Genomic DNA, 15,875 nt, shown 5'->3' on the forward strand with positions numbered 1-15,875 from the left:
CAAGGACTTCGTGTGCTTCCTACTGCATGAGGACCCCGCCAAACGCCCCTCGGCTGCGTCGGCCCTCCAGGAGCGGTGGCTGCAGGCAGGCCACGGCCACGGCAAAGGCGCGGGCGTCCTCGACACGTCCAGACTGACCTCCTTCATTGCGCGGCGCAAACACCAGAACGACATTGGACCTATCCGCAGCATGAAAAGCTTCTTACAGAGCAGGCTTCTGCCTCGAGTTTGACCTGTCTTGAAGTCCTTTCTCATTCCCTTTCACCTGCCAATCAGCCGTTAAATCTTGACTTTATTTTTTTTTGGAAGAGAAAACAACAAACCGACGACGACGAAAGCAGTCCGCCGTCCGATTGTCCCGTCGTGTGACACCGCGTGCGTTCCTGAGTGAGCCGTGCTCTGCAGCTGCCTGGGACTCGGGCCACAAGCCCTGCGGGGTGTGGGGGGAGGTGGGGGGGTGGGGGTGTGGGGGTGTGGGGGGTGTGGGGGTGTGTGGGGGGTGTGGGGGGGTGTGTGGGGGGTGTGGGGTGGGGGGGGTGTGGGGGTGGGGGGGGGTGTGTGGGGGGTTGGGGGGTTGGGGGTGTAGGCCTTCTGGAACACTGCGAGAGCGGAGACAGCGTTGCTGAGTCACAGTCTCTAGTTTCTTTAAAGCATATCTATTGTTTAGCTGATTGATACTAATAAGGAAGAAGATGAAAGGAAAAGGAAAGAAAAAAGAGGAGACAGAAAAGACAAGAACAAACAGAGGAAAAAAACAGGAGCGAATAGAAGCAAGCAAGAAGGAATACCATGACAGCTAAAAGGGAAGCAGCAGTTGGAACAGCGTTCTAGGGAATGGTTCCTGAGTCTTTTTTGCCTGCTCACTGCTTACAAACTCTCAGTAACTTCTGTATTCACAACGTCTCAGCAGGGCACATAATGGGACTGTCTATAATTCATTTTCCCAGCCCCGTATCTCACCTCTCTGCCTCACAACCTGAACTACAAGGACACTTGTTCTGTCCTTAATATCAAGGTTACCCATATTTTTGTTCTGCACTATAGCTTTACTTTTTCATGTAGCTGATTACTTTTTGTTGTAGAAATTCTGTCCATTTTTACTCAACAATGTCCCCCTCTCTCCTCCAGTCTTCCTGAGATATTCCTCCATTTTGCTACCACATCTTACTAGTGAGAGTCTCATATTCTTTTTCATGATGTTATAATTTACAATTGGCTAGTCGCTCTGTGGGCTTCTCGGGTAGCTCAGCTGGTAAAGAATCTGCCTGCAAGGCAGGAGACCTCTGCTCGATTCGTAGGTTGGGAAGTTCCCCTGGAGAAGATATAGGCTACCCACTCCAGTGTTCTTGCCTGGAGAATCCCCATGGACAAAGGAGCCTGGTGGGCTTCAGTCCATGGGGTCGCAAAGAGTCAGGAACAACTGAGTGACTAACCACAGTTTCTCTGTCTCCACTGCTAGGAGTATGAGCTTCTTAAGAGCAGGAACTATGTCTTAAACATAAATCCTGACCAGATGAAGTTTTGTGGATTTAGGAGAGAAGACAACGGTTTGGATGGCTGTGGATGTGCATATACATATGTCTCAAAAATTGACAATAATAGTTTCTCATTAAACACACTAATTTTTTTATATTATTCTCAAAGAAAACTAATGCTAGTAGAATATTTAAAAAAGCAATTGTCATTCTAGAAATTTCAATGAACAACAGGTAAAAGATGATTCACATCAAAATCAATTCCCAAGGTCCTTTCTAGTACTTAGTGAAATATAATCCATGTCCAAAAATTTCCCTGTGAATTAAAATACAATTTAGGTGTATGAAGAGCTGTACACAACCTGAAATGACAACTTGAATTTACCCTTGGAAAGACTGGCACTTGTGTATTCGACAAGGTTCAACAAATGCATATTGAATTGAAAAACAGAGATAAGAAAGAGCTGGAGGTAAGGTGGTACATGGGGAGAAGTTTTGTAATGTTGTAGTAGAGTTGCTATATTTTGCCCATATAGGGGAAAGAGCTGGTAATTTTAACAGGTTATTCACTTAAATTATACTTTCTCCACTTACCTGACCTCCCCAAAAAACAAATCCCAAGAAACAATATTTTCACTATAATAAAATCTTTTAAGAACTGTTTCCGTCTTTGATCTCTGTGGTGAGTTCTCCTTATAGTTACTCCAGCTTTAACAACAGCTTTGGATGACCCTTTGATGACTCAGTGACCTGAATTCCCAGGCTGTTAATTATGAGATCTCTACCTTGAATTCCCATAGCATTAAGAGAATAAAAAATATTAGAAGTTTGATTGAAAAAGTAAATGGGAAACAAAGGAAGCTATGGTTAATAAATTATGACAACAGTATCTTCAAGGAAACTCAGCATCTCCTAACATTTAAATATCTATTGATAAATTAAATATCACTTAGACCAATACCTGGAGAAGGAAATGGCAACCCACTCCATTGGAGAATCTCATGGATGGAGGAGCCTGGTGGGTTACAGTCCATGGGGTCGCAAAGAGTCAGACATGACTGAGCGACCACTTCACTTCTTCACTTCAGACCAATACCAGTGCAAAATGAATGCTTATTAAGACACTCATTAGTAAAAATTATTTACTATTCCACTGTAAGCATATTCATGGAATATTCCCAGAAACCCTATACCTGCTTTTACCTCATTTATATAATTACCAAACACATTTTAGCCATAATAATATCTAAAAAAATAGAAATTAAATATGCTGGCAAAGGTCAGTATGCTAAAGTCAAAACTAATATTCAAATGAAATAATATTCTGAATCAGGAATTTAATCCCTATACTAATGCTGCTTCTTTTTTAGATCAATGTTATAACATATTTAAAAAAGAGCTCTTATGTCTATTAAGCTTTTTGTTTTTCTGAGTATTATACCTCTACTACCTCATTTATTATTTCCAACAAAATGGTGAGATGGAAATACAATATTCTTCCCCATTAGATGAAGAAATAAGATTGTAATTTACCAGTTAATAGTAGGAAAGGGACAGAATGTGTGTGTTGGCATTCAGCCCTGTGTATTCTTTATTCATGAACTAAATCTAGACTTACTGAATATCTAACTCTATAACGCTGCTCAGAAAAGTAATGTGTACACACAGAAGACCAAATATCACAATTCTTATATCATTTAACATTATTATAAGAGCTCCATTTCAACAGATTGTTTTAAAAAATTAATTTTTGTTAAACTGCTATTATTTTCATTTTACAAAAATTTAGACTAATTTCTGCATAACATCTAGCCTAGAGAGAAATAAGCAAAAACTTTGTGTTGGAACAATAGCATTCTTTTTTACATAAGTACACATTAGCTTAGCATGATTAAAAAAAATGAGCTTAAAAAAAGGTGGTGGAAAATAATATTTACTCATTTATCTTTTTAGCGTTGCATTTTATATATGGAGAAGGAAATGGCAACCAACTCCAGTATTCTTGCCTGGAAAATCCCATGGACAGAGGAGCCTGCCAGGCTACAGTTCATGGGGTCACAAAGAGTCAGACACAACTGAACAAGTTCACTTCACTTCACTTTTATCTTATCAAGGTAAAATTAACATAAGGTAAAATCAATCATTTGAAAGCTACAAACTGATGGCATTTAGGCATTCATTATATTGTGGAATCATCACTTCTATCTAGTTCCAAAATATTTTCATCCATACTGAAATGTGTATCAGTACATCAGTCCTTTTTTTGGCTGAATATTATTGTTCATTATGGATTAATACATCCATTCATCAGCAGATTAATACTTAGAATGTTTCCACCTTAAGTCATTGTCGATCAGATCAGATCAGGTCAGATCAGTCGCTCAGTCGTGTCCTACTCTTTGCAACCCCGTGAATCGCAGCACACCAGGCCTCCCTGTCCATCACCAACTCCCGGAGTTCACTCAGACTCAGGTCCATCGAGTCAGTGATGCCATCCAGCCATCTCATCCTCTGTCGTCCCCTTCTCCTCTTGCCCCCAAGCCCTCCCAGCATCAGAGTCTTTTCCAGTGAGTCAACTCTTCGCATGAGGTGGCCAAAGTACTGGAGTTTCAGCTTTAGCATCATTCCTTCCAAAGAACATCCAGGGCTGATCTCCTTCAGAATGGACTGGTTGGATCTCCTTGCAGTCCAAGGGACTCTCAAGAGTCTGTTCTGTAATGTTCACATACAAGATTTTGTTTTAATACTTGGTTTTAATTTTTTGGGGTTATAGACTAGGAGCAGAATTGATGAGTTTTATGGTAATTCTGTTTAACTTTTTGAGCAACTGCAAAGTAGGAAGGGTATCACCCCACTGAAATGTATTTGACATTTTTCTCATGATTACACCAGAGTTATGGGTTCAGGGGAAGCACACCACAGGAGATCTGCCATTTTGACACCTCCCATCAAGTGTCTGTACCATCACCATGATTTATGTCTGTTGATGTTGACCTTGATCACCTGAGTGAAACGTGTCTCAGGTTGCCTAATTGTAGATTTACTTTCCCTACTATCCATACTGTATTTTGAGGAAAGTCACTACACTCAGCCCATACTTAAGGAACGAGTAGCTATGTTCCCCTTGATTAGGGTAGTGTGCTTCATAATTTATCTCTAATTCTCCTGCATGGGTGATTACTATTCTACCCCATGTACTAATTTATTCAATCATTTACATCAGTATGAAATCATGAGTATTTATCATTTGGATTATAATCTAAAACTGCTATTGGGCGTTTTATTTTCATGAGGCTCTTAAGCCTCTTTGATGTATACCTGCATCAAATTTTGTGAGTATATGTATGTTTGAGCATTTCCTTATTTTCTGGGACCAAAAGATGTTCCTGGCTTATCTTGTATCTTTATTTCCTATTCTTACAATAGCCATTTCTCGAAAGATCCCTAGTTCCTTTAACTGGATAACAGTTTTAGAAACAAACAGAAGCTCACAAGCTCACGAGCTCTCAAGCTTGTTGCTAGGCTGTCATTCCATTCAAGCATCCATAGAAGACACAGCAAATGTCTTAGAAAATATATTTCAAATTACAGTATCATAAAAAATAATTTCACTGTACTAAAATCTCCTGGGTGTAACTTATTCATTCATTCCCCTTAACCCATGAACCCCTGACAACCACCTAACCACCACCTAACCACCTAACACTGTATCCATAATTTTGCATTTCATACAGGTGGAATCACACAGCACACAGACTTTTCAGATTGGCTTTCTTTGTGTAGCAATAGACACTTAAGGATCCTGTATATCTTTTTATGGCATGATAGATTATTTCTTTTTATTGCCAAATAATATTCCATTGTACCAGTGTACCACACTTTATTTAACCATTAACAGATTGAAGGACATCTTGGATGGCTCTAGTTTTTGGTAATTATGGATAAAGCTGCCACAAATGTTCACATGCAGGTTTTGTATAGACAGAATTTTTATCTCAGTTTGGTAAATGCCCAGCAGTACTATTACTTTATCATAAGGCAATATGATCATTAGTTTTGTAAAGCTCTACCAAACTATCTTCCAAATCTTTGTCCTTATTCAAAGCTGTTTTAATTGGCCTAGAGGTTTCTTTAGATTACTCTTTCATTGGTTGTCCCATTTGATTTCTTTAAAAGCCCCAAGTCCTAGAAGTCACAGGAGTATAAGAATAACAATATCAACACCTTGATTAATGGAATAGAATGTCCACCTCCTCCAATTGTTGTCTCCTAAGAGACAAGATTATTGTGTCTCCTGAAACACAAGATTCATTTACTCCCTAAAACGCATGAATAGATATACTAGATAGAGAGGAAGTACCCATAAAGTTTAGATAAACCCTGGGGATCCGTCCAGAGTCCCCAGTCCCTGAGAAATAGTGAAATGTCTGTTTAACAAAAGCTCTCTAACAACAAGAAGGGAAGAAAATGAATGGAAAGTCATCCTGTAGATATGCTGCATTGTAGCCACCCTTTCTTGATGAGCTGATGTGGAGCTGAGATAAAGGTATTTGACTCTGCCCTCTCCCAACTCCATGCTGCTGCTGCTAAGTTGCTACAGTCGTGTCCGACTCTGTGTGACCCCATAGACAGCAGCCCACCAGGCTCCCCTGTCCCTGGGATTCTCTAGGCCAGAACACTGAAATGGGTCACCATTTCCTTCTCCACCCAACCCCATATTCAAGGTTATTTTAATGTAGCTATCATCATTAAATGTTTGTATTCCCAATGTTTGAGATATTCATACAATGGAACCTAAGTAAATGGTTTAAAGAGTTATCTCTGGCTTCAATTCCTAAACACAGTCAGCTAAAGTTTAACGTACAGATGTTTCTAAACTGTGTGTCAAGACAGAGGACTCTCCTATGCCTGACCATCAGCCAAGTTGACCAGTGGTGGATTGACATCACTGACGCTATCCACATAGTTAATGTCAAGTGTAATAATCCCGCTCTTCTACTTCATTCTTTTCCTGTCTGCTTTCCAAACCCTAACCACTCATTCTCAAAGTGTGAAAAGAACATTAAAAATGTGTAGTTACATAAATTTTCTCTTAATTTCTCTAAAAACAACCATATACATTAATGAAATATATTTAAACATATTATTTTAGAGTAACTGGAATTTAAAATATCCTTTAACACTGAATATTTTTCAAAGAAAAAGATTCTTTCATATATTTAAAAGTGCACATGTTAGTATATAACTGCATAGAAAACAAACTGAAACCATAACCACCAATATGTGAACAATTTTATTTTTCTGATAAAAAAAAAAAGTTACAGCAATGGGCAGATAGAGACACACTATCATATTTCCTTCTCAGACCACTAAAGTGTTGGATTCTTGTCCATAAGATTAAATCATATAATATTGTATAAATGAAAATAAGAGGTAAACTTCCCTTACTGTTTTGTTGTTTTGAATAATATTGTTTATATTGCCCTTTGGGTATGAGAGTGCTGAGTTGTGTCCAACTCTTTGTGACCCCACGGACCGTAGCTTGCCAGGTTCCTCTGTCTAAAAGATTATGCCTGCAAGAGTGCTAGAGTTGGTTGTCATTTCCTATACTAGGGATCTTCTCCATCCATGGGTCATACCCGTATCTCTTGCATCTCCTGCATTGGCAGGAGATTCTTTACTGCTGAGCCACTTGGGAAGCCCCAATATTGCCTTGTACTCATTTTTTAATCATGATCATTGCTCAAATAATCAAAGAAACTTTTGACACTTTAAAATGTCTCTCTATTCTTCATTAGAACTTTTATTATTGTCCTCACCAGTTCTTACTCTTATCTTGACAAAAGACACACTTCCCAGATGATATTCTTAATTCAGAGAGATCAGAATGAAGTGGTCTCAAAAGAACATAGCATGAGTAGCTTGAAAAATTTCCTACTCCAGAGGCCTTTCTCTATACTAAATATATGCCTCACACTCCCCCATGAACGCTGGTCACAGCAGAAAGTGGATTCTTTGTTTTGATGCAAAATGATTCTATTTCAGAGTCTATTTAGAATATGGACGATGTTTTATTCTCGGGAAGAAGTGTGGTCAAATATGGTGCCTTTCTGGTGAAGAGATACACTCTGCACACTAAATTTCTTAACTTCTCCCTTAGTTCCCTTTCTTATCATTTTGAAGACAATGTTTTAATGCCATATTTCCATGCACACTAATTAGAAAGGTTTGGAATTGTTCCATAACTTTTAGAAATAGCAAAGATTTCTTTTCCAAGGTATTGGTGGACCTTCTGGACTCTCTATATAATCAAAATGAGTACACAGTCTCATAGCTATGTAGGTGCCCTCTTTGAGGTAATATTCAGGTCCTCACAGATCCACAGTCATCAGGGTCTACAGTTTTCTTGACTTAAGGAAAACTATGTTCTAGGTACAGATATGTAACTGTAATTAACAGAAATTTCCAAATATTGAGAAAAGTGATAGTTATTAATTTAACTCAGGAAGGAACCTGATAGAGATTATGGACAGAAATCTCTCAAAGCCTGAAATAGTCAAGAGTTACCCTGGAAATGGGATTTTGCTCTTGGAACTGAACCGGAGACGCAGAATGACAGCACAGATGCAGGACTGGCATCAGAGAGCATCGGGATTGCACTCCAGTCATGCTGTTTCCAAGCGCTGAGACTCTAACAGGTTACACTGGGAGCCAAACTCAGAATAGTAATAAATATTTCACTTATTTTATTTTATTTGGTTATTGTGAAGATTAGACAATATGGGTGAAAATTTCTAGCATATGAGAGGTATTCAGAGAGAGAGTGACAAAGGAAGAGAAAGGTTTAGTTTTCCCATAACCTGAAATTAGCAGCTCAAAGAAAATAAATTGTCGCATTTATTTTAATTTTTAATTGTCCTAACATTTGATTTTTTTGTGTGAGTTCTGCTCTAACTCATTTGATTTTCAGCTATACTCTTAGAATCTTTAGGCTTACTTCTGCTACTTAGGGTAGAGTTAAAAATTACATACCTATTTCATATAATTAATTTTAACAATATTATTAATATAGTTTTTATATAATTACCTTAGCAGTAATACTTTGCCTTTTGTAATTTAACTAAAATAATATTTACAACCTATTAAGCTACTGTTAGGTGAAAAAGTAGGCATAAGCTTTTATTCTTTGATAGATCATACACCACCTACAATCTATTTCTTTTTCACTGAAGTGCTCAAAAGTGATCACAGATCATAGTAAGAAAATATTCAATAAATTCCTGTTTACCACACTGGAAAAACATTAAAAGCCCCACCTACATCTATTACTTTCTAATTTTCTTTTAACGAAATCAGTGTCATCAATAGCTTCAATTACAAACAACAGGGAGATTATATTCACGTAAAACCCCAGGACCACAGCATTGAATTGATCATAATTCTTAATTCATAGCACATTCACAAATTTCTCAATGTCTATTTTGAATTTGTTTGCTTGTTTATTTACAACAAAACTATAGCTATAAAAACATGACTAATACAAGACCTAAATAGCTCATAATATCATATAGCTGATAATGTGTGCATACTCATCCTGATCCTTACTTCCCCACAGCTGGAGTTACTTACATCATTTTAAATACATAGTTTATACATAGAAGTCCCTATAAAATACACCATTTTCTATTGCTGTTCACTTTATAAACATTATGATGACCTCTTTTTTATTCATTACTATGTCTCAAAAAGATACATCTCTGTCATTTTATATAGTTGTATTTTATGTTTTATTTCAGAATAATATTCCACTGTCGTGTTTATATGTATAATTATAAATATTTCCATATATACAGTTGTAAGAATTTATCTCAAGCATGCAAATGAGACTGAAATTGCTGGACCATAGGATGTACAAGCGGAGAAGGCAATGGCACCCCACTCCAGTACTCTTGCCTGGAAACTCCCATGGATGGAGGAGCCTGGTTGGCTGCAGTCCATGGGGTCGCTAAGAGTCAGACACGACTGAGCAACTTCACTTTCACTTTTCACTTTCATGCATTGGAGAAGGAAATGGCAACCCACTCCAGCGTTCTTGCCTGGAGAATCCCCAGGATGGAGGAGCCTGGTAGGCTGCCGTCTACAGGGTCGCACAGAGTCGGACACGACTGAAGCGACTTAGCAGCAGCAGCAGCAGGATATATGAATATTGAGCTTTACAAGAAAAGGACAATTTTTTTCCAAAGTGACTATGTAAGTAAATGCTTCCATCAGCAATAAATAAGACACCTGCTTGATTCAGAAAATATATTTTTATGTCTTTTATTCAGATAAAATTAGAATAAACTGAAGTAAAAGGAAGAAGTAAAAAGTCTGTGGTTCATGGGGTCACAAAGAGTCGGACACGACTGAGCAATTGAACTGGACTGAACTGAACCAGTCTGTAGTGTCCGGATTTAATTTCCTTGGGCTGTGTGATTTATGGGAGCTATAGGCCTTCCTCCTAATGATATTTTACTCACTTTATTTAATCACCATATTAGGCAACATCTTCATTGTGCTGCTAATTATTGCTGACCTTCATCTCTACTCCCCTATGTACTTCATATTAGTCAATCTTTCATTCATTTACGTATGCCTTTCATCAGTAACCACGCCTCAACTGACCTCAGACTTTCTCAAGGCAAACAAGACCATCTCCCTTAGAGCATGCGTGTCTCAGATTTTTGGGGGGACATTTTTTTTGATGGGGCAAAATGGTGCTGCTTGTGTCCATGGCCTATGACCTTTATGTGGCCATCTGCAAGCCACTCCATTACTCTAGTATCATGAACACACAAATGTGCATTCAGCTAGTGATGACATCTGGATCACTGGCTTTGTGCATTCAATAAGCCTACTAACTATATAATTTCCTTTCTGTGGATCCAGAGAATTGGATAGTATTTTCTGTGATATTCGATTGGTGATCAAGCTAGCTTTCTTGGACACTTATGTCTTAGAAATGTTGATTCATGCTGACAGCGGGGTACTGGCCACCATCTGCTTCATTCTACTGATGATCTCTTACTTTTATATTCTGCTTACTGTCTGCCATCAATCCAGGTGCAGGGCATACAAGGCTCTCTCCACTTGCACTGCCCACAGCACGGTGGTCATTTTATTCTTTGGCCTTGTATCTTCATCTCTTTTTCCACTCAGCACCACTTGGGTGGGCAAGTTCTTCACTGTATTCTATGCGATCATCACACCACTACTAAATCCAGTCATTTATACTTTAAGAAACAAAGAGATTAGAAATGCCATTAAGTGGCTATGATGACAGACTGTGGATTTCTGTTGGTATTGCATCATCTCAAATTATCAGAATGTCTTCTGTGAGCACCCTAAATTAGCCACACCTATCCTGTTATTTAAGACTGGGAAGAGTTTCCTAATTCACATATAGAAATCATGTATATCTCTTGAAGAAAGTTTTGTATCAATTCTTTAGTATTCTAGAATTGCAAAAATGAGTTCCTGTTTGGGAAATGTGGCCAGTCTTTATAAGTGTGATTTTGATTGTTCTCAAGAATTACTTGAAATTAGTAAGAATTTTAATGTTAATTATTATGATTCTTAGTATTACTTCAATGCTGACCACCATATCAAGAAATTTTCTATTATTCTATGCATTTCTTAAAGAGCATTTCACATAGGCCTTCTCCAAAATTTTCTTTAATAAGTTAGTGCATTATATTGCTATATTTATCTTTATAAAATGATAAATTAGTCTATCAATTAGATAACATTCTATTAACATTCTATAAACATATATATATAAGTAATCATTAAATATTTTTAATCATATTCAGAAAGGAAATTGAATCATAATCCTAATCTGAAGAGTTTTTTTTCTCTTAACATCATGTTTTAGTCATTTGTGAAACAGTACACTTTTTTTTTAATATCTTTAAAAGATATATCTTAAGTACAAGTGAAGTGAAGTGAAATTCACTTAGTCGTGTCTAACTCTTTGTAACCCAATGGACTATACAGTCCGTGGAATTCTCCAGGTCAGAATACTGGAGTGGGTTAGACTTTCCCTTCTCCAGGGCATCTTCCCAAACCAGGGACTGATCCCAGGTCTTCCACATTGCAGGTGGATTCTTTAACAGCTGAGTTATCAGGGAAGCCCATTAAATACAAAGATGGCTATATCAACAACTTTTGGAGATTTTGCTTTTTTCCTTCCTAGTCATAAATGGGTTAGGTAGTTCATCATTAGGTAGGTCAAAAAATGTAGCTTTGGAATAAATTATCCACTTAATTCCCTGAAGTGTTCAAATAGCCTGTAAGAACTAGAGTATGTTCAAAGCTTGTGAATAATTTATTACTACATTAAACAAAACTTTTCTTCAGAAATCTTCCTCAAAATGTTATATGTTTACATCCATTTATATGAAATCTATGGATCTAGATATACTACCAATTTCATATTCTTTTCTAAAAATGACATGATCCTTTGTATTTTGTAAATTTCCAATAGACAATCTCAGGAATAAACCCTTAAGTAAAATAACTGCTATTTTCATATGTGTATGTATATATGCACATGCATTCTGCTATTTTTAGTCTTTTATAAAATTTATTCTTATATTCTTTTATATCTTTGTATTATGGATAATATCTATTAATTTGTCTTGAATCTACTGATTTTTTCCTTCTGCTGTGTCCAATCTGTTTTTGTCTTCTTAAATTCATAATATTGCACATTTCCTTTTCGATTCTAAAATCACTTGGTTCTTTCTTAGATATTCTGTTCCTCTGTGTAATTTTTTTCAGTTTTTCAAATTCTTAATGTCTTTTAACTATATCAATTATTTTATGCTCTCTTCTGATTTCACAAATTGTGTTTTATGTGGTCTGCTTCTCTTAACTCATTCCCCACTAATTATCAATCACATATCCCTGCTTCTTGCATATTCCACAATTATTTTTTTTTATATTTTACACATTGTATATCAAAGATCATATAGTGCTGATATAATAAATTCCTTCAGAAATAATCTACTCCTTCCTCTCTGAGGCATAAAATGTTAAGGTGTGATCACTTCAATCTGATCAAGTACTACCCTATTTGATTCTACAGTGTAATTTTTATAAGACTTGGTACAGTTAAGGTTTGCTCCTGTTTCTTGGATATATCCTTTCCACATTTGGATTATGATTCTAATAGATCTTTTGCTCTTTAGTCTGATAGAGTTCAGGTGGTTTCCTATTGCCTTTCAGAACTTTTGAGCTTACAAATTTAGTCTTCTCTATTCTCCTGCTACTTTCAAAAGTAAGGCAAATTCCTCAGTCAGAGTTTTGGCTTTATATTGTACTTTCTAACTTAATGTACCTAAAAAAAATCAACTAAAAATATAAATCAAATTACAAAATAATTGCAAACAGAAAAATATGAAATAAAAACTGATTGCATAATCCTGAAAGAATTGTGATCACAAATACTCAGGACATAGTGTCCTTTCATAGCTTCACAGTGAACCTGGCTCAGTCTTCTAGTTGTCAAAGCCAGCTATAAATTAAATAGGTTTTGTAATTTACACAGATCATACACACTAACACATATTTAAGACCCATGTATTGAGACATGGCACCCCACTCCAGTACTCTTGCCTGGAAAATCCCATGGACAGAGGAGCCTGGTGGGCTGCAGTCCATGGAGTCGCTAAGAGTCGGACACGACTGAGTGACTTCACTTTCACTTTTCACTCTCATGCTTTGGAGGAGGAAATGGCAACCCACTCCAGTGTTCTTGCCTGGAGAATCCCAGGGACAGGGGAGCCTGGTGGGCTGCCATCTATGGGGTCACACAGAGTCGGACACGACTAAAGTGACTTAGCAGCAGCAGCAGCAGATAGCATATTGAAAAGCAGAGACATTTCTTTGCCAACAAAGGTCCATTTAGTCAAGGCTATGGTTTTTCCAGTGGTCATGTATGGATGAGAGAGTTGGACTGTGAAGAAAGCTGAGCGCAAAGAATTGATGCGTTTGAACTGTGGTGTTGGAGAAGACTCTTGAGAGTCCCTTGGACTGCAAGGAGATCCAACCAGTCCATTCTAAAGGAGATCAGCCCTGGGTGTTCTTTGGAAGGACTGATGCTAAAGCTGAAACTCCAGTACTTTGGCCACCTCATGTGAAGAGTTGACTCAATGGAAAAGGTGCTGATGCTGGGAGGGATTGGGGGCAGGAGGAAAAGGGGACAACAAAGGATGAGATGTCTGGATGGCATCACCGACTCAATGGACGTGAGTTTGAGTGAACTCCGGGAGTTGGTGATGGATAGGGAGGCTTGGCGTGCTGTGATTCATGGGGTCACAAAGAGTCGGACACGACTGAGCGACTGAACTGAACTGAGAGTTATATGAGTTACTAGGGAAAACAGCAAAAAATTTGGATAGAGTAGTTGTTGGATAAGAATAATACCATCCAGGCTATAGTCAGATCAACACATTCTGATGTTTGATGAATATTCATCAATGGATTAAGTCACAGTTTCAAAGATTGTGAAGTACCGACATACATAAATTTTCCTGTCCTAAGTCAACTGGAGATGACTTGAGTCCATTTGAAATGAAACAAGGAAGGGATGCACATATTCAAACTCATAAAACATACTGTTTATGAGGTTCTCCTTGTTTTCCTTCCCCGTATCTGTCAATCTCTATTACAGCATATGATCCATTTTCTCTCTACTCCACCTCTCACTCGCTGTTTTTTGCCCCAGGTCATAAATACTCCCAGACACATATTTTTGTCTTTCAGAAGAAAGGATAAATTTAATTATTTATATCCAGCATTTAAATTGGAGAGTTATATATTTCATAATTTTCTGAAAATTTGCAGGTATTAGTTCTACATTATTGAATTAATAAAATTCAGTTGATTAATTGAATATGGGCAGTCTGATGCATAAGGCCATACTTTTCAGCAGACACAAGTGTCTAATCATTGCTTTGCCAAAAATGTCCAAATACTTATTGGGGCTTTAATTTGGCTGACAAATCTTTATCTAGAGAGTTAACATGATGATTCAATGTAACAACATAACCAATGGTCTAGTCTAAATATTATAAAATGGTAACTTCAGAAAAAAACAGCCCCAAATTTGTATATAACCACTTGTATTTCATGAAGTTGTTTGAAATAAGCTGTGCTCCCATGAGTTACTAGTCTCCTCATTGCTGTCTTCATGTCCTTGTTCCTCAATGTATAAATGGCAGGATTCAGGATGGGTGTAACCAAAAAGTCTAAAATGGCAAGAAACTTATCCACTGGCACCGTGGGAAATGGCCACATGTAAACAAAGATGCAGGGTCCAAAGAACAAAACCACCACAGTGATGTGCGCTGACAGAGTAGAGAGGGCCTTGTGCAAACCATCTGAAGAGCGTTTCCATACAGTGACCAGAATGAAAACATAGGAGATGATCAGCAAGAAGAAAGTGCCCATGGATATGAACCCACTGTTGGCAGTGACCATGAAATCCATTCTGTAGGAATCTACACAGGCAAGTTTGATAAACCAAGGAAGGTCACAGTAAAAGCTGTCGATTTCATTAGGACCACAGAAAGGCAAATGGATCACAAAGGCTAACTGGACCACTGAGTGAATGAGGCCAATAGCCCAAGCACCACACAGAAGCAAAAGGCACACCTGTGGGCTCATGATGGTCAGGTAGTGCAGGGGCTTACATATGGCCACATAGCGGTCAAAGGCCATGGCAGTGAGCAGCACCATCTCAGATCCACCCAGCGTGTGAAGGACAAATATCTGGATGACGCACCCCTGGAAGGATATGGTTTTGTGCCCAGAGTACAGGTCAGAGATCATCTTAGGCACTGTTAAGGTAGAAAGACACAAATCAATAGATGAGAGGTTGGCTAAAAGGAAGTACATGGGGGAATGTAGATGAGGGTCAAAGGTCACTGCAAACACAACAAGGAGATTCCCCAGAACAATTGTGACATAAAACACTGTAGAGAAGGCAAGGAGGAAATGCTGCACTGGTCTAGAGGCAGAAAGTCCCAGAAAAACAAATTCAGACACTGAAGTGTCATTTCTTTCATACATTGGCTTTTTCTGATGATACCTAAAATCCAGAAACAAAATATCCAAAGAACTTACAAATATTAATATTTAAAGAAACAGATTTAAGCGTTTATCAAATTCAATTTTATGAAGAAAAAAACTTCACTAACAGCCATTAATATGAAAATATCATGCATTAATTTATTTCTTCAAGTAACACAACTAACGAGTGTAACTCATATCCTAATGAGTATCTACTATATTCTAAGTCCAATGTCAAGTTCTGAGGTGAAACAGAAATTCTGACTTTTGAAGTTTTACAGGTTT

At 37.7% G+C, this 15,875-nt stretch overlaps 1 protein-coding gene and 1 pseudogene across 1 annotated transcript; one reads left to right on the forward strand and one right to left on the reverse strand.

Moving 5' to 3' along the window:
• Window positions 1–19: 19 nt before the first annotated feature.
• On the reverse strand, window positions 20–15,590 carry OR4F69 (olfactory receptor family 4 subfamily F member 69). Its single transcript, XM_059890698.1, has 3 exons — window positions 14,640–15,590; window positions 324–430; window positions 20–179 (listed from the first exon to the last, which is right to left on the reverse strand). The coding sequence occupies exons 1-3, from the start codon at window positions 15,588–15,590 to the stop codon at window positions 20–22; spliced, it is 1,218 nt and encodes a 405-aa protein (XP_059746681.1).
• OR4K60P (olfactory receptor family 4 subfamily K member 60, pseudogene) lies at window positions 9,901–10,791 on the forward strand (annotated as a pseudogene).
• Window positions 15,591–15,875: the final 285 nt, after the last annotated feature.

Source organism: Bos taurus, chromosome 10 (assembly GCF_002263795.3).
Source record: "Bos taurus isolate L1 Dominette 01449 registration number 42190680 breed Hereford chromosome 10, ARS-UCD2.0, whole genome shotgun sequence".
In the NCBI taxonomy this organism is placed as follows: domain Eukaryota; kingdom Metazoa; phylum Chordata; class Mammalia; order Artiodactyla; family Bovidae; genus Bos; species Bos taurus.

Coding starts and splice junctions, on each gene's coding strand:
- OR4F69 (XM_059890698.1), bottom strand. CDS start 15,590: ATGTATGAAAGAAATGACACTTCAGTGTCTGAATTTGTTTTTCTGGGA. Junction 431..14,639: donor AACAACTTCATGAAATACAA/GTGGTTATATAC, acceptor CACACCCCGCAG/GGCTTGTGGCCCGAGTCCCA. Junction 180..323: donor GACTGCTTTCGTCGTCGTCG/GTTTGTTGTTTT, acceptor TGCTGCGGATAG/GTCCAATGTCGTTCTGGTGT.